This window comes from Falco biarmicus, chromosome 1, assembly GCF_023638135.1.
Source record: "Falco biarmicus isolate bFalBia1 chromosome 1, bFalBia1.pri, whole genome shotgun sequence".
NCBI classification, from domain to species: domain Eukaryota; kingdom Metazoa; phylum Chordata; class Aves; order Falconiformes; family Falconidae; genus Falco; species Falco biarmicus.
In genome coordinates, this window is record NC_079288.1 from 20616404 (window position 1) to 20636226 (window position 19823).

A 19823-nucleotide genomic window follows, 5' to 3' on the forward strand; every position below is an offset into this window, starting at 1 on the left:
GGACATCAGGATGGGGACCAGGATGCCACTTGCAGAGGCATCAAGGTGCTCATCCTGCATGATTCCCCACCCCCCACCCTGCTTTCTGTGCAATTAAAATCAGGGAATGAGCCCCCTCAGCCCAGTACAAGAGCAGAGGCTTGAACCACAGCTGCCCACAGAAGAACCCAGTTTCCCTCGGCTGATACCCTCCCTCCTTGAGAGGCAGCACAGGGAGCAAAAAGCTTGAAGGTCCTTCTACACCTGGCAAAAATAAGTATCTCTGGTCCAACAGAGCACATTTTTAAAGCCTTTAGCACGTCTCCAGGGATTAACATTCACCATATATAAAAATATATGTATCTATAAAATGTGGGAAGAGCTGGGAGAGCACCCCTCCACGTGCTCGCTGCTGAGCTGGATAATTTCGGCAGCTCAGACTTTCTGTTTTGGGATGCCTTTTTCTCGACAGCATCTGGTCCATAACAAAAGGGATTTGCTCCCCCAAAACCAACATCCCGGGACGGAGGAGCCCTAGGAACCGGTGTGGGGTGAGACCAGGGAGCCAGGCTGGCTCTGCCGCCCTGATGCTGGTGCAGAGGAGCGAGCGCATGGGGTGAAGGGGATGGCTTACCTCGGGGGGGGCCCGTGGGTGGCACAGGGGCTGTGGATGGGCAGAGCCAGAGCAGAGCTGACTGCCGGGGTGCCGGATGGGGTAACTGAGGCATTGCCCACTCAGGGGATGCCTGACCCCATCGGCACCCCGACCCCAGCACGGGAACCTCTGGGCCAGCAAATCTCTGGGCAAAGCAAACCTTTACCCTTCATTTCACACAAGCACTGCAGGGGTCAGACGGTGAAGCCAGGACTGAGCCCGGTGAGAAATCCTCCTCCACCAGGAGAGCACAGTGCAGCAAATGCTCCAGAGGAACTGCAATAATGCCCCGAGCTCCAGGAGCAGCAGCTGATGTGTATGTCTTTTAAGAGGAAAAAGCCAGCCGGTGCACAAAGCAAACCCTGCGGGAGGAATGGCCCAGCTGCAGAAACACGAATGTACCAGCTCCCTGACACGCGGCAGCAGCGGCAAAGACGCCCGGTTACTCGTTTCCAGCTGCGACCAATGGACTCAGCTCATCCCCATCGCCCCTGTGCTGACACCCCAGGTTGAAGTCCCACTCCACAGCCCCAGCTCACGTCAAGACATCACCATCCTGCAGCCGCGGCCAGCTGGGAAGTGACGGGACAGCCCAGCCACAGCTTTTTGGAGCGAGAGGTGGATGGCTTTTCAAGAAAACAGCTGGGTTTGGTGCAGGGTTGGTTTTTTTGTTTTGTTTTGTTTTAACGAACAATGAAGTTTCTGCCTGGCCCCATAGAAGAACAGGGCCGGGTGATTCGTGCCAGCTTTCCCCTTGCAGCTCAGCAGGGCAGCAGCAGGACCAAGCACTAATTGCATGCAGAGGGTCAGGCGGTGAAGCTGCCCATTAGAAGGAGGACAAGGCGTGGGATGCACAAACAAGGGCTTTAAACCGCAGTGGTGCAGTGAACCCCTGTGCTTGGCGCCGGAGCTCACCCAGCGTGACTGATGGCACCAGTGCCACCCTCCCACACCCGGGCACTGCCTCGCCAGCAGCCACCCCTGTCACACATCACCCACCTGCCTCCCCAGGCTGGATGTGGCAGAGATGCTGGTCAGAGGATGCTCTGTACCAACCAGGTCCCACCGGGCACCCAGCTGCGGTGGGACTGTGCAGCATCCCCGAGCCCACCCTGCAGCTCCCTTCCCAGCTTCGCTATTTGCATCGAGTTCTTCCCAATGATTTTTTGGCTTTTCACATCTCTTTTCAGTTCTCTCACCCCATTTGGCTGGTTCTCAGGCTGGCTTTATTTTAATTATCTTTAAAGTTTTAACGGCATCTCAAGCTACCTTTGATGGTTGTTTCTATAAACACTGAAGTTAATAAAATAAAGATCCTTAATGCAGAGGGAAATTAATTTAAGCAACGTGTGCAGGGAGACTCATGCTCGTGGCAAGCAAGTTTTTGGGGCTTAACAGATGTCTCCTAAGTGCTTGCTGCATTTCAGTTGTGCTTTGGCTGCAGCTCTGATCTTCTCAGCACAAGCATTTCTTTTTGCTCAATAAAAAACTTTGCAGCAGGATTTCTTTTTGTGGGAACAGAAAATATTTTCTCTGTCAACGTCTTCAGCAGCTCCAACCTAAACAACGCCGCCATCGACTCCCTCCAGGATGTTGGCCAGATCCCAAACCGTGCCTCCATTGCTGCCTTTCAGTAAAAGAGGGCTAACGTGACCTTCCTCTCTCCAGGAAGATTATAAAATATCACTCACGGTTTTAAAGGGTACTTTGGGCTTTGTTAGAGAATTCCCTGGGCTCGTCTGGGGGTGGGAAGGTGTTGGACGCATCCAAGCTGCTGTTGAAATATTTTAAAGAGCTTTAACATCCCAAGGACAACCAGTTCCCTGCCTGCCTTGACCCAAACCCCCTCCCATTTTACAGGATCTCCCCTGGGAACAGGAATCCCGATCCCTGATCTCACAGTGCGGCAGCAGGAGCGTTGGGTTATCAAGCTGGTGGTGACAAACCAGTGTCTTTAGGGCAGGATCTCGTTGCCCGTTGAAGGCATCGCTTTCACATGCAAGGAAGAGGTACAACGCTCTCCTTGGCACTCACCGCTTGCTCATTCATCTCTTGGTGGCTTCCCAGTTGCCCGCTCCCTGCCCCGCTCTTCCCGTGTCCCTGCCCAGCTCCCCAACATCAGCTCTACCATGGCAATCATTTCAGGACAGGAACGGGGTCTTCCCTACCGACACCAGCAGCTTGCTGGGGCAGAAAGGCTGGTTTTGGTGTCCCCAAGTCACCCTTGGCAAACTCTCTTGCTGGGGTAACACCAAGCGCTGCCCTCTCCACGTCTTCCTTAAGTCACAGGATGCTCCTACACGTTGCTGTCACGCCACCGAGGTTGGGAGAGCAACATCCTTGTCTGCCAGCTCAGGATCTGCTCCCACAGTTGCCTTTTAAACACAAGAGGAACCTGTGTAATTTAGGTTTCCTGCATAAATGTGACCCTCTGATTGCCGTTAAATGAATTAAAGGAACTGCTTTTCCGGGAAGCGTGACTTCCCCCCCGCTGAAGGGGACATGGCCACCAGCTCCGCAAGGCCAGCACGCCGGTGCTCGGCAGCCCACACGCAAGGGAACGCTTTCCTTTGGCTTCATGGCTCAGCCCCATCCTCAGACTTGATCCCGAGCCCAGTCCAAGAGCACAGATGTTTTCATTAGCCAGTTATTTCATCACACAGCTCAGCCCCCGTTACCTCCACACGAGCGATGGGAATGATGCGCAGCGCATGCAGGACATGCCTTCGTGGTGGGGTCATTCCCAGGCTGCGATGTCTGGCAACTCCTCACCCTACACAATTCCTAACTCGACTCCCTTGAATGAGCAACCTCCGCGTGTTCACCGCAGATATGCAAGTACACGGTCACACCCGGATCGCCACGGGAAGGGGACAACCCCAGCTGGGCACCTGCATGTCTACGGGAGGGGACCACGGTCACAGCAGCCGTGGGCACCCACACGCTGGCCTCAAAAGACGGGGCAGGCTGAGGGCTGCAGCCTGCTCACCAGCTCCTACTGCTCTGTCCAAAAGCCTCCTGGATCTGTCGGGATGCACAGAAATGTTAAACAAGCAGTGCTCCTGGCTCAGCCTCCCTGGCAGCGACAGCCCTGCCCGTGCCCAGCAGGTCACTCACCATGGGGGCTTAGGGGGGAAAAAAAAACATTTCAAAGAAGAAACCAAAACAGAGAGAGAAGATAAACAACTTCCCTGAGGCACGCCCCAGTGGCAGAGCTGGCATTTGCTGAGCGAGCCCAGCTCCAAAGGCACCGTGCAACCCCTTGCGCTGGCTGGTGCTGTTGGGGAAGCAACAGAGAGCCCTCGGGGTGGCAAACACGGACCCTGCCATGCAGCCCCGTCCCCTCCTGCACCTCGCTGCCCAGCACAGCTCCACGCAGGCACCCATGGGCCATTCCCGCTGCCGGGACCAACAGCACCGCATCTGCCACCTCTGTGCTCCACATCTACAGAAAATAAATCTCTAAGGCCAAAGAACTAACCTTCGGGAACAGGAGGTGGCACTAGTGCCTGCCTTGTCACTGTGTCACCCTACAAGGACAACATTTGTCAGATTTAAATGTAAGGCTTTGGTTTTGTGGGTCAGAGCACGAAGAGGCAGCTGCTGCTGCCTGCCGGGTGGTTAACTTGGGAGCATCGCCTGCCTGCGCTGGAGAGGAGTTAACTGAGAGAATTCCATGAGTCCTTCTCAATGACCAGGAACATTTCACAACCACGGATGTTCTTATCAGCAAGGCAAAGCTCATGGGGTGAGATGCTGTAATTTAGACCAACTGGTACAATTGCACAGAAAAACAACCAACCCCCAAACAAAAAAAAAAAACCCAAACACAGCTTTCAGGCACGGAAGGTCGTCTTCTGCAGTACATCTTCTGAAACAGCCTGGCACCCCCTTCACGCCGGGAGCTGGTACCAGGAACCGGCTGGTTATGGGTAGCAGATGGAAAACAAAGAGAGAAAAGTGGGAACAACCCCATCCTGGTCAGACCGAGCTGCACACAGGCTCCCTTGGCTCCCCTTCCCACTGCCAAAGTGTTTCAGAAGTCAGTCCAACAGCACCTCGCAGTTGAGATCGATGCTTTCAAAGCCTGTGTCCAAACACAGGAAGGCAGATTCCAAGCCTGGGAAGCAAAGGATTTTCTGAGATACGTAACATGCTGCTTGCACATTGCTGGGGCAAAATGCTGCCAACCCAGGGAGGTAGAAGCAATAAAAAGTTTAGTCATGGAAAACGCAATACAGAAAAATGTGTATGTTTCAAAAGCAGCACCCAGCAGAGCCCCGGCCTGGGCTGGGTTAATTCACCCGTGGTTTGACTCAGAGGGGCTGAGCACGGCTAGAGTGAATCGTTCTATATTTTGGGCCAAATTTAAGGCAGTGGAGAGGAACGACAGATTAATGTAGCTCATGGAGTAACAGTAAGCAAAACTCAAGAGAAAACTGTCATTAGAATCACACTGTAACACCATCCTATCCCAGCAGCATCCTGGCCGCATCCTTCATACCAGAGGAGCCTCTTTTGGAACAGACTGAACTCGCTGTCACAGCTGCAATGTGCTGGACACGCTGCTAAGGCAGGGCAACGTCGTAACCCCCCAGCTCCAGCTCAAGCAATCGCCAAAACCGCAGGCGCTACACAAAATCCTGCTGCCACCCTTGCAAGACTGTCCCCTTCTCTGCCAACATCCCAGAAAGAAAAGTATTTGCAGCGCGCCCGAGCCCCCAGCACCTGCCTGCACAGGGGCCACGCTGGGAGGGGGACAAGGAAGAAGCCCCCCCAGCCTGCTGCACCTCAGCTCTTAATGAGAGTGGCCTTTGCCTCTCATTAAACGAAAGCAAACGAAAACATCCCGAGTCCATAGGGGGAGGAAGGGAAAGCAGCCTGACAGGAACACTGAGGCTGGCCAGGAGCTCTGGAGATTACCTGGTCCAAGTCCCCCAGCTCAGGCAGGGTCACCCAGCTCCATCCCCTTTTAACTCTCAGTTGGGAGAACCGGTATTTCCAACGGGATGGAGAGCAAAGTATGAACTAGGCAGCCAGCACCGCATCCCGCTCCCTGAGCGGCTCCCAGCCAGGTCTGGGACCAGCAGGAATTTGCTCCAGGACAGGGGCTGACTGCCGTCTGCCACACCTCACCGCATTCTTGTTGCATTTCTCCACTTTTTCTTCTAAGGTATGACAGTTTCAAAAATACGTCCAGTTTGATCATCCCTCACGCGGCAGGGGTCTGCTAGGCCCACAGCAGCTGCAGGCACCCACCCCTGACGCCCTGTCGTGATGCGACCAGTTAATTATTTTAGGGCACAATTCTCAGCCGGTGTCAATCAGCCCGGTTTGGTTTGACTCCAAAAGCAACAGCTTGTCCACGACGGGTAGAGATTTTAGTAAGTAGTTATCTACAGAACTGGTTATGACAGAACCTTTTAAAAAACATTTGTGTGCACATTTCTAAACTTCAAGACACTCTGTAAATGTTCTTTAACCCCTTCAGCACACCGAAAGCATTCAGCTTGAATACCGTTTCAATGTCCTACCATCCTGCCATGGCACGACCACCACCAATGCTGCTCAGCTCATCGGTAGGGATTTCCTGCATCTTCTACAAAATTCCCTGTGGCCGTCTCTCTTTCCAGTTATCTCTTTCCCTTTCCCAGCACCAGAGCACAGCCAGGTAGGAGCAGCAGCTCCTTCTCCTCCATAAAACAAAGCTTCTTCTAATAAAACTTCTCCAGCAAGGACTGCCAAACAATCCCAGAAAAGATTGGCTTTCCTGGGCTTGAATTTATGAAAAGAGAAACCCCGGGTATTTCAAAGTATCAGAAGAGCAGAGGAGTTCTGGCAGCTTGCTCCCCCTTTCTCCTGGAGCAGCGCCAAGAGCACAAGAGCCGCCCTAAGCAGAGCTGTCACTCTGCCAAGACCCCAAGAGCAATGCAGAATGTAAGTGAGAAACACTTAAGAAATGAGAGAGGTAAAAACAATATGCACTTCTTAAATATTCAGGAAATGCCAAATACTCCGGCCTTTTCTTCTCCAAACCTTCAGGCAAAACCAAGTTTGAAGTGTCCAATACGCACGTACGCTTTCTGGTGCCCCCGACACATCAGAGGACAGCTCTCCTCATGCCATCTTCTCTCCTTCAAAAGAACCAGCAGAGCACATTAACTGGGTTAGGTAACCGCCCAGTTAAGATAACAGAAAGCAGCCTTGGGAGACAGGCAGATCGTTTATGCAATATAAAGGACACTGGAAAAAATGGTATCACATAAGCAAGGTGATATTTGCTTTCCATAAACCATTCCTGAGTCAGGTTTCCGAAGAACACACCCAAGAGTAAACAACAGAACGCGAAACCTGCTCTCGGAGCCAGAGGAATTCCTCACCTGTACTTACACCATCAGAGATTTACTCAGGCAGCAGATTTAAAAATGATTTCTTGACGTAATGCAGACGTCAAAATCCCAGATCCCTTCAAATGTTACTTAGAACTGCATTTTGGGGGCAATTATAGTTTAGCTATCTTAACTGAGACTAAACAAGCTACCCATGCATTTGTACAAGTTTAATATATGTATCCACCCGGAACCAATTTTTATAAAATGGTTAAATATAATAGCAAGTGAACGAGTTCTTGAATCTTCTACAATACTTACAAAACAGAAGACAACATGGATGCTGGCAAAAATCCAGTGCAATAACAAATCGGCAGCTCCCAAGATGGAACACCCCACTTCAGAGATCTGTTAAAATATTCTTGCTGGCTGAAGGTATTTGCGATCTGGTTCCATCTGCTTTTCGTAAATTTAGAACATGCTTCAGTAACTTAATTTTAGAAAAAGACAGATAAAAATGTAAATGCTTGCAGCCCAAGGCCACAGCATGTCAAACAATACCAGTGACTGCCAAGAGTAAAAACGCTAATTTCAAAATTAATTGCATGTCACTCCATGATAGGATCTACTTATCTCTTTTGTTTTGTTGCACATTTAGAGAGAAAAATATATCAAGGACTTCCCCCTTCTAATACCGCGCTTACCCAGTCAAAACGTACCTTTAGTCTCCAGCCTTGGAATGCATTTAAGATAGATTATCTTTGAGAGGCAACAAATAAATTTTCCATTAATTTCCTTTCCTCTTCAAACATCAAAGAGGCTTAAAATCCCATGAAAATGCATATCATAAATCCCCCAGACACTGGAAGTTATCACTCCCTTTCATATATGGCACAACTAAAGCTTAGAAAGCGTAAATTCTTTGCATAAAAACACAAAATAAAACCATGACAGAAGTGTGTGGGGGGAAGAAGTCAGTATTCTGGTTCAAGGTCTTGCATCTTGTCTGTGAGTCACAAAATTCCCAGGATGTACTGCAAACTTTATTTCTGTTTCCAGTACATTATAATATTTATGAAAGAATGGTCTGCAAGCATAGTATAAAACCAGTGCCATGTGTAACTCATGACTTCATGTGTGTATATATACATAAACACACACAGATAAATGATTTATTATAATCATCAATGCTTTCAACATCAAACACTTGATCCTGAAATCTTTAATCAGGCAAAAGCTCAGTACACAGAAACTTCTGCTTCAACCAGGACTGATTCTCATTCTTCTAAACCAGATCAGGACTTCACTTCGGTGCTGACTCATTCATTTATTCCACGGTCGACAGCATGTTCACATGACTGTGACTCGTCTACATGTAAATATTGGAACAGACGTTCAAAGGAAAAATATACACCTCACGCCTAAATGCTCTTCTGTTTATATTACCAAGAGCCTTAAAATCCGAGTCCAGAGCCTCAAGTGCTGTAAACTGGCCCAACTCACTGATTTCAGTGGCAAGATGTTGATGCTGATTATCTGGATCTCTCTTTTATCGAGTATGGACCGCCAGGCAACCTCGAGAACGGTGACCCTGCCGACAGGTCCTCTCCCTTCCATGATGCCAACCACCGACCTGGCCAGGAACCAAGTACTTTGGGGACATTACTCTCTGTTTCGATCACTGAAAACAGCCCTTTTCACAAAATGCTCCAAAAGTTGGCTTTGTATTGCAGACCGTATTCTGAAAACCAGTTGGGCAATTCAAAAGCATATGAAAGCAATTATAATTATAGTACTGCTGTGATAATTAAAACATTGCCAGCTGTATATAAGCCTATTCAAATGTACAGCTGTTACATGGCTAATGGAAAAAATAAAAAAGCTTCAGATTCTGTGCCCCGTAATTTCTCAGACTGCTACACTACCAACTCAGTTACTGCCATCCCTGTTCATGACAAAATGCCAAAACAATTGCATCCTTTTCCACGCTTTCTTGTAAACAATTGGTTGCCTCATCACCTCTCAGTAATAACAATTGTAACATATTTCACAATGATGTCCAATACAAGATTAAACCGGTATCAAGTAAAAACCAGGAAAAAAAAAAAAAGAGCTGATTCTCTTCTGCTGAAATAGTCACCAGCTTTGGTCCAGATGCCTCCTATGCTTGGTCGCCTTTGTCTTCAGTTGCCATTGCCGAGTCTCTCTGTTGTTCCTCTGGATCCCCTGGAAGAATACTGGTGACTGTCTGGAGAAGTGACTCAATCTGCTCTTCTGTTAGCCTTTCCTCGCTTTCTTCTACCATCTGCAGGTCAAAAAACAATCTACCGTAATCATTAATCACTTCCTTCCTCAGCTCCAGACAGAAGGACTCAACTAATTGGGAAATACTGTTCTCAATGGATGCAAGACATAGTCTGAGCTCATTACAAAAATATTTTACAAAGTGGAACTCTTGCAATATTTAAAAAAAGAAAGAAGAGCTCCATTGTTAACTGCTACAATTGGCATTCCACAATGAGACCCCGCTTTCTTTACAACGAAAACGCCACAGTCAGAACAGGCTTTTCTCCCTGTTTTTTCCTAAAGCCTCTCTCAGCGTACACATCAGCATCTCCAGCCAGGCTTTTCATTTCATCTACCATTTCATGTGCAGACCTACCATCCAGACCTATTTTCCTAAGGTCCTGTGCTTTCACGTTAGAACTGAAATGAGATAACCCAAGAGTGGTTACCTGAACCTCAGCATCTCAGCCAGCACCTAGACTATAAGTAATCAGGCCATAAAAGAAACCACCCAATCCTACAGCAGCTATGCTTTATTGGAAGTTGCTTAGATTGGTAAGATTCCTGAATATAAAGGCATATAAAAGCTCTGAGCAACACAAAACATGCTGTCACGAATCAACAATAAAATTCCCTAAGATTAATTAGGGACCTACTCTCCCTGTGGAGCTGTGGGAACCCTTGTATCACTGCTACCAGTAAAAAACAACTGCCCTAATTTATAGGCAGCTGTTAAAAGGAAAAGCTTGTCAGAGGACTAGAAAGGCAAGCCAAAATAACTCTTCAAACGCAAATGAAACCAATTAGGATCGCGGGGTTTGAGATTATTTTTTTTTTTAATACAAAGTCCTTCAAACTGTCCTTTGAAGAGCGGTGATTTATATTAATTATGGTTCCAAGTCAATGCAGGTTTAATCAGTCCTAGCTACAAACTGACAGCTATTCAGATGCATCTCGCCTTCTAAAAGGCAGAGTGGTATATTCAATTAACTTTTTTTTCTCCCCAATGTCCTATGAGCCCTCTTTGCACAATCTGATCATCTTTCATCAGCCATTCTCCGCAGATCCTTGACAAAAGGAAAGCAAGAACACTAGAATCCACTTGTGTAGCAAAAGGCAGACAGTGAATATCCATTTGCAATATGACTGTTTCTAGGGTCTGTCTCAATCAAAGGATGAAATTCTCTGTGGAGTGGCTTTCCAAGTACCGTTAGTTCAACAACTACTGTAGGACTCTGGCTTGAAAAACAGCCCTGGCTCTCATTACCGCCAGCTGCTTCACTATACACGATGTGTTAAAATGTACCAAAAATCCTCCTAACGCTACCCTTCCATGTAAGCAACGGCTGTAGCTACTGCAGTGGTATCAGAAAATTGCCTGCTAGGCTGCGTTTCGGAGGTGATCATCTCAGCAGCTTGCCTAGCATACCTTGGAGCATCAACATTAAACAATCAAGTATGTTACAGCGCATACATGCACTCTTTGTGGCCAATACTGCTGACAAAGCCATTACTTTCAGAAGACCTATGCTACTAAGGTTTGTAGAGCATTATCAGCCTGGTTTTGGAACTGGATTCTAGTGTTATTAATTACTGTTGTATTTAATTTTAAAGGTGACAGCCCCATAGCAGCAGGACCCATACAAAGAAAAAGCCTGCATCCTTTGGACAGGCAGTACTGCTTAAGGCAGAATGATGTATCTCTTAGTGGCCAATGTCTCCTGCATTCATTACATCCCACGCTTTCCAATCTTCAGAAAAATGGCACCTTGCCTAGTTTAGATTTGATTTATTGGGTCACACAAAGTCCACCCCTCTTCCCCATTTAAATTTTATCCCTCCTTATACATCTCCTTTCCCTTCCTTCTTCAAACACTTTATCCTTTAGAAGCTTGCTCCAGGTAGCCAGAGTTAAACACGAGGATTTGATCAGAACCTAAACAGGTAATAGTGATTTCTAGATCAGCATCAATTCTTCTCAGCTTCTGCACAAAGGCATGCAGCGGCGATCACTGCTTCTTCGTGCTCTGCAGTGCCAAACGAGGCACTGTCCAATGTGAACAACAACCTCGATGTCACCTGTACCGGCGGAACACGGAAGCCTGCAAGAGTGACAAACTGCAGATACAACACGGGACACTGACAGAGGAGCTCTGGGGATTGTTTTGGCAGTTTAAGAAATAACACTTTACCAGAAAGTTGGTGAAAGAAAAGAGTCTCTCATGTTTCAGATGCTTTGGGGCTCTAACTGACGTCTCATTATGCTGTTGAGAAAAACATCTTTAAAAAAGATGCCAGCTAAGTGCACTGAGGAGTGGGTAATGTAGCTCCAAATTCCCTTCTGTTCACAGACTTAGTCCCTGCCAGAGGGAACTGTTAATTCCTTAAACTACTGCAGAAAAATTCATCAAGCTCACCTCTCAGTGCCTCTGAGCCACGCGTCCTCACTGCCAGCTCTCACACTAGGAACCACCCATAAAACAACAACAACAATCTACATTTGGCAGGATGGACAGCTTATTATTCAAGTTGACGTTTCAGCACAATTTTGCTGTGATATTATTGAAGAGTTCAAAGGATCAAAAGCATAAGCTGTAAAAATCAATTTTTTTCCCGCTCTTCATGGAAACAGCCTGAGCAGGGACTTAAGGAAACATAAGCCATTAGGAAGCAGCATGTCAAAGGAAAAATTCAGAAATTACGCACAGAGAGCGTGTTGACTCAAAGAGACAAATGAAACTGTCCTAAAGGAAAAATATCAAGGGAAACCAAGTCACTGAGACTTTATTCTAGATTCAACAAATGTTCGGTCTTCTGATTTACAACTATAAGATACCTCTGCTACTGATAGTACTAGGAAATAACGTTACGATGCTCAGAAGGGAAATTATGTGTAAGAAAAAGCCTAAAAGGCAGAAAGAAATAACTGTACTCAAGTACCTACTTTTCCCACAAGAATTTTACTGATATATGAAAAGATATCTCTCAAAATGCCTTGCTAACCTCTACCCTGCAACTGGCTGGAACTGCTCAAGCAACAGACTCAAACCGTAAGCAGTCAGGAATGTCAAGTTTATACTAAGAAAACAAAACTGCAAATGTTTTTAATAAGCATATGACATAAGATGTTTATGTTGGCAATGCCACTTGCACCAAATGGAAATAGATTCTCCTCACAGATGATGCCATGTGCAAAGCATAGGGTGTCATCAATGAAAGCTCTGCCGAACTGTGTATTTCCAGTATTTGTGGATTTGTGCAAGTAACAGAATTGGACAATGTTACAGTAAAACAATTTATAGATAAAAAGCACCCCCACGTGCAGCTAAACAAGCATTTCTCCTTCTCAGGGCTGAGAGCAAGGATTTTCTTGAACACGAGAAGGCGGCAGTAAGCCATGGCAGCTATGCTGTATTTCCCAACCTGTTTCTGCTTTTCAGCACTCAGGTCTATACTATCCCAAGACAACTACGGTGGTTTTGTAGCAAACATTACAGCATATCCATGTCATTCATACATGTGCACAGTATGTATTCCCTGTGAAATGCAACTACATGGTCAAGATCAACTCAGTCAAGTCAGGCCTCAGTAATACCTTCTATTTCACACCAACTAGTAACAGTTATTAAACTCTCACTGCAATATATTCATACAGTGAGCAATATAGCCATTTTCACATTTAGTTTCCCTCCTCAACTAACGCTCTAAACAATATAATTTACAAGATGACCAAAGAAGAAATCAAGGAAAGAAGGAAAACTTCATTTGATAACTTAATTAGCAGAAAATTCTTACAGCTAAAAAAAAAAAAGAAGAAAAAGAAAAAAGAGGCGGCATGTTCCCCCTGCAGCTACTATATACTTTTCAAGCCTGAGTACCTAAAGCTGCTTCTTACTTTATTGATAAATGTTTTGATAAACATATTGATAAACACAGCCAGATCTTCAGAACTGTGGAATATATACAAAATATTCAGGAGGCAGCTGAAGCCACAGTACTGCTCACCTTTGAGAGCAATGCTACCTTTACTTAGAAGTCTAATAAAAAAATTTTCACCTGCTTAAGCACCTTGTAACTGTTAAGACACAGCTTATGTCTTGACTTAATTTCAAGCACTCAACAGGTCCAACCAACTTAATTGGACTTGAAGCTTAAAATTAGGCATTTACTAAATGAAGAATACATCAAGAAAAGGATGCCAGCTCTGTTCTGTCTCTCTAGATACAGCAATGTGTGGGCTTTCCAACAGAGCAAAATGAAACATGCACCCAGCATCCACCACTGAATCTTGCTACAAGACAGTGAAGACGCATCACTCGCCAACTGCAGAATTAAACACTGGCAGATGCCTTGCTCGGAAACGTAACCGCTACTGGGAACCAGAGCTGTGCTTATTAAACCAATGTGTATGTGGAATATTTTACTACCATGCAGCCTTTCCCAGCTGCACATTTTAACAGTAGCTTTTTTAAATTGAGCGCTGTGTATGCATCTCTCAAAGGAACAAAAAAAACGTAATTACTGAATTGGAACATAATAACAGAATTACATTAAGTCACATTAAAACCTGCTGATAAATTCTCATGGCAGAAAGTAATTTTCAGAAGCTGTTAAAAGATTTTGTTTATCAAGAAGGTAAATCAGAAAATAACAGCTAGCCTATCAAGATGATTTCAAGGATTAAAGTGTTTAGTCATAAAACAAACGTACAAATCTGTATGTTCATAGTGCCATGGAGACATGTATGCACAAAATATGAACACAGACATAAATAAACACATTCATACTTTTCAAGATTTTTTTTTTTTACTCTGTGAAACAAGGACAAACCTTTTGGGAACATGCTTTCCCTAACTATAACCATAACATCTTTTCTGCTTACCCAAGGAAAAGCAAAGTATAAGAGACTTCATTAATCCTCACTGTGCTTCTTTTAAGCTTTCAGTCCTAATGATTATTTCGTGTAGCCTCCTCAGGCACAATACACTGCAAATGTTGAAGAATCAATAAAGCCACCCTGAAGAACCCTAAAAAGTTCTGAAAGAACTGAGAAACTGTCTCAAGGATAAGCAGTATTTGATGGGTAACAAACCTCAGTGTCACAGAACAAAATAACGTGTGGGTTAAAAGCTATTGTTTATTTTAATCATCAGCTAAGAATGCTATTAAAAAATAATCAGTAAACTACAGTGAAAAAGGAAATACGGGTTCTGATCACTTCCAAAGCTAGCAACCACATAATTTAACTCCAGTATAGGAGGTACATATGAGACAATGACTGCTATCTCCTCCTTTGAGCAGTAATTTGAAATCGTTCAGCACCAACATCCTAGTAGGAAAAAAGCACATAAAAAAGAAATAAAGTGAAAGACTGAATCATTGGATTAATGTCCCTCAGAGATAACCAACCAACTATGCAAAATATATTGCTGAGAAAATAAAATGTTTAAATTCTCTAACATCTTTTCCAAAGGAATACTTTAAGTTATTATCTTCTATTCCATAATGAGAGACTATCTGCCAGACCAGTTATGCAGAGCACAGATCACGAGGCACAAAGCTCTCCGAGATGGAAATCTGGTTTTAAAAAGCACAGAATTAAAATCTACTTTTCTATTCAGAGAGAAGAATGTAGAGCAATTTGTTCATTAGAAAAGATGACGCTTAATCTTCAAACCCATCACTGTTCAGCGTTAAGTAAAGCTGCACCACCGTCACGGTTAGATCAATATCGCTGTCTTTTTTTTCCTCCTTTGTGAACCACTGAGCCAGGAACAACATATGTTAAAGATTAAAACAGGAGGTCAAGACAGCAGCAATGTGTACAGTGTTTTCCCCTGTGGGATATGAATTACAATTTCATGCTCCTTTTGTTGCTATTGTTGTTTGAAAATAAATCCTGGCACACTGTCCAGAAAAGACAAATATGAACAATTACAGCAATTTATGCATAAAGACTTACAAAAGAACTTAAGATCAAAAGATCACAACGTAAATTTGCTTTTTAGCTTTACTATCATTTCATCAAAACTGATTTATTGCTTGCATACAACTAAAGACAGGGAATTTTATAGAGGAAAAGTAAAAAACCAAAAGGCTGGAAAGGCAAAAAAGCAACAAGCAGTAGTAAATGTAATTAACCTCTTACATCAGCTATTAAAAGTCTTGCAGGTAAACTTGATTCCATTCCATGGACAGGCAGCACCAAGTAAAAGTTTGAGACATGGAAACTATTTGAGCAAGTGAGAGACGCAGATATTGCTTGCATTTTGTTTTAAAGCTTTTTGATTTTTTGGCTACATTACATGAAGTGGCCAGAAGTTTTCATCCTCACTTCCTTCTGATTCAATCCCAGGAGTGACTCAAAGCTTTTAAGTGGCAGGGGCAAGTTCAATGAAAAGAGAATCAAGGCAATTTCAGACCTAGCGTTCACTTCTCTGTAGGCTGTCTCTCATCCATCAGCTGCAGGGAACTGACCTGCCTGCATGCAATCTGTGCTCAGTAATCTCCTTGCCGACATCAAAGAAGAAAACGCTGGTAGCCTCCACTGCTCTGCATTATTTTATACTCAAAGATGCTCACAAAAGACAGAGGTTTTGGGGGTTCAAAGACGCTGCACTGCTACCATCTCCTTCCTCTGTCATCACCAAACTCCAAAATTATTGAAGGCAGCGATTGAACTGCAAAATAATTTCCCTGCCATGGCTCCCAGCCTCTGCATTTCACTAACAAAAATGGACAGCAGTTTACCAGCAGTTACTGAGGTCAAAAGACTTTGATGTGCCTTGATGAAAGAGTAAATGTACCGCAATTTTGGAGAGGCTTAATTTAATACACTGTTAACAATCCAGTCAAATTATATTACTGTAATAGTAGTTTTGGAGAAATTTGGCCTGGGAACGACAGAGGTATTGCAATGGAACAGAAGTAACTGCATCCTCAATACTGCCCATGATGGCACAAATTTGGACTGTTCCCCAAATGGATGAATACTACAATTTTCACAAGTTGTCATTCGAGAAGAGTTACATATCAGACTGACACTGAACTCAAACCTCGTATCTGTACTCTCTAAGTTTTAGCAGTGAGTTCTATCGAACTTTGGCAGTACAAACCTTGCAGTACCTGAAGTAAGCCATTCTACAGAAACCTGACTTCTAATAAAGGCTTGATTTCTTATACTTGCCTCCTGGACTTCAAACACGACACAGAAGCAAAACTATTTTCAATAGTTTATGGATAGGTAAGATAATGAGGAACTAGGTAGGATAATGAGGGGAGGAGGGAAAGGACAGACAAAACCATGCAGTCACCTGAAAGCAGCAAAAGATTATTGTATTTAAAGAAGAAAAGGGGGAAAATACCATATTTGGCCCATACGGGAATATAACGAATCTATGCCTAACCATGTGAAGCTAACAAAGGCATGAGACAGGCTCTACATCACCACGGATGACTAACTTCCTAAGCAAAACTCATGAGGCCTTAATGCTCTTGGTTGGGTTGATGACCCCCACCAATCTCTTCAATCACAAAACACAGTATTAATTTCTCAGCTAGAAGCATTCTTTTATGAGATGCCTTCAGCATGATAATGCCTACTCCTGGGCTATGAAAGAAAAATAGCCCTACTGGTACCTCTTTAATCCTTCCCTTTCTGCAGCAAAATTTGATCCTGTTGCTACACAGTTTGGTTTCAGGATAAGATTGTAAACAGATGTTCTTAATGTAAGAGATCTTTATTAAAATAATATCCTTATTACAATAACCTCTTTATTACCACAGGATTTTGTATGCCTAAGGAGATCCTTCTGAGAATATAACCATCTATTTCTATTTAGTGACAATCCCTCTTTACATCCCTCTTTACATCAGAATTATGCTTAACAGATTGACAATGGCTACTTTCCATCAGGAAGTCTGTTTATATCCATTTCTCATTCCGCACCACTGATCAGAATTCCTTATCAGTCATTACTCATTCCTTTTTAGCACTTCTGGTTTCACTGTAACATAAGTCATGTCATCACAGCTGTCAGAAAGTGAAGTACTCTATTACAGAGCACCAGCAAAAAGGTTCTGGTTAAATATATTCTTAGTTGCAATACTGTAACTAACCTTTAATGACTGCATCAGATATTTTCAATATGTGACACTGAACCAAACAGAGGTGGAGAGTCTGTCCAAGAGAAGGATGGTCACGTCTCTACGGAGGTCTCAGAGAGGAAGCAAAGTGGATTTGAAACCATGAATGTAAAGATGTGCATAAAGGGATACATTCAGCCACTGACCATGAGAAAGTCATTATTCAATTGATCTTCAAGGTTAAAGCTGCTTTCATTTAAGCTTTGGACAGTCAGGAGCATTGTTACTCACCAGCTGTATTTCAACTGCTGTCACAGGTCGGTGGTTAAGCAACTGGAGCTTTTCTGCCCTGTTTAAAAGCAAAGAGTAAAACAATTTGCATTATTGTATAATTTGAGGGTCCCCTCAAATGATGGGTAAGATGCAAATACATTCCTGGTAACTTAGGGACGAAACACCACTGCTGAGAATAATTCTGACTGGGTTTGCAGTGCGGTTTAATCACCATGATAATTTGGGTATTTTTAAATACAGGACTGTCTTGTGTGTTTTAGACATACTGCTGTTGCCACATCTAGTCTAAGGTGGCAAGACCAAGTAAAGACCCTTAGATCATTACTGTACAAGCATAAATTAACATGCACTGTTGCTTTGTTAAACATCATACAGAAATGCTAAACAACTCAAAGATCACAGGCTCTCTTGCTATGAACACACAACCACCAGAACAATTATCATACCTAAGAAGTTACAGTCCATCAGCCAAATGGCAGTAACTCGGGTATTCTTTTAGCCCATTGCAAATGCACAGTTAAAAAAAAATAAATCAGCTTGAAACCACTTCTCACATGTACTCTCTGCAACCCACACAGCTGAAGTAAATGTTTTTTTTCATACATTATTACAGCTGGGCTGAGGCCATAGTTTATGCATGGATCTTTGGGCAAAAATACATTATTATCTCTGTTCCCATGCAAATCTACCTCTCCATTGTGTTTCTACAACTGTTAGGCACCAAGCAGCAAACCAGGTGGGGGACTGAGCTGGACTGTGAAGATAACCAACCTCTTTTCTCTGTTGGCTGGGGTTTTTATTGTAATTGTTGCCTTTTTGGTTGTTTTTTTTTTTTTTAATTCACTTGATTCACTGCACAGTCCCAAAAACATTGACATGACCACAAGCACTAAGATAACAAAAATGCCAAAGCCCCCCTCCCTCCTCTCAATCAGTGCCTGAGTTGTAAAACTATGGTCACTTACTGTGGTTTGAGAGACAAGTAGTAATTTACTAATTTACAATAATTCAAACACTTCTGATTACCTGTCCACGCAGAAAGTGTCCAGACAAAAAGTGATTCTATGCATTCAGATGTGCAGCCCTGTGCCTTTAGCACAACACCGATTCAATCAATATTAACTTATTTTGTTGTGATTTTAGATACGAGCCATGTTACATCTGTATTTTAAATAGTTTAAATTCCATTTTCCTCTGTCTACAAGGGGGAGAAGTCACTAGAACTTGTCTGTCTTTGGTACTTAAAACACCTGAATATTCAGAGAGACAGTTTAGCATCACTGAAGCCAGTGGCAAAATTCCTGATACATTCAGAACCATCACAACCTCACCCAGCCTCACTGTTTTTCTGGATTAATTTTAACCCAAGAGCTTACTTTCTCATGAAGAAATCTGACAAATGTCCATTTAAACACTTTGATCATTAAATGGAAAAAAAAATGGGTATAAGGGGAAAAAAAAATCATGGGGAAAAAAAGAGCAGTTTTTGAAATGTAAGAGGTGATCAAACAAGTACGTTCATTAAATTCAAACCACAACATTTAGACAATAGCTCTGCAGGCAAAAATTATTAATTTTACACTGTATTTAAATGCAAATAATTATAAAAACAAAGCAAAAAACATCTGTCATATGCCAGTAATGCATATTTCATTAATTTCAGAAGCTCAAAACACTAACATTGACTACACAATAGCAGCTAATAGTAGCTCATCATCTGAGCTGATCTTTGTGTTTCAGAATAGAAAAGCATCATAATACAACAGATGTTTAAAAGGGTGTACGAAACAGTAGCAAATGCACTTTTATAATAAAAAGTACAATTAGAGTAGAGTAAGAATAGATACAATGAGTAAAGGAACTTGAACATGCATTTCTTTTCTTTTTTGGGGGGGGGAAGGAATCCTCTCCGAGCAGCCATCTATGTTTATGCAGCATCTCTTTATTGTGCACATTCATGCATTAAAGTGAGAATTAACATGCATGATCTTCCAGCCTGTGATACTGTAACGAACTACAATTTTGTAGAACTAAAGCTTGGAATTTATTATTATTTAAAGGGCAACCTGAATGCATATTTAAACGGATTCAGAAGAGTTTTCCTCTGGTTTACTGGACCTGTGGGTGGTTTAGGAAGGAAGCCTTACAGCTCTCCAGGGAGCACAGATCTCTCCTGTGCAGGCATTTACAACTGA

General features: G+C 43.7%; 1 protein-coding gene across 2 annotated transcripts in view; it reads right to left on the reverse strand.

The window, feature by feature from the left end:
* Positions 1-8107: 8107 nt before the first annotated feature.
* Positions 8108-19823, reverse strand: part of CRCP (CGRP receptor component) — a 33600-nt gene continuing 21884 nt past the window's right edge. For both annotated transcript variants that reach the window (XM_056357996.1, XM_056357987.1), the window contains exons 5-6: positions 17626-17683; positions 8108-9268 (exon numbers count right to left, since the gene is read on the reverse strand). In XM_056357996.1, coding sequence (XP_056213971.1) covers positions 9125-9268; positions 17626-17683 — 202 coding nt within the window. In that variant the 3' untranslated portion in view covers positions 8108-9124. The remainder of the gene's footprint in view (positions 9269-17625; positions 17684-19823) is intronic.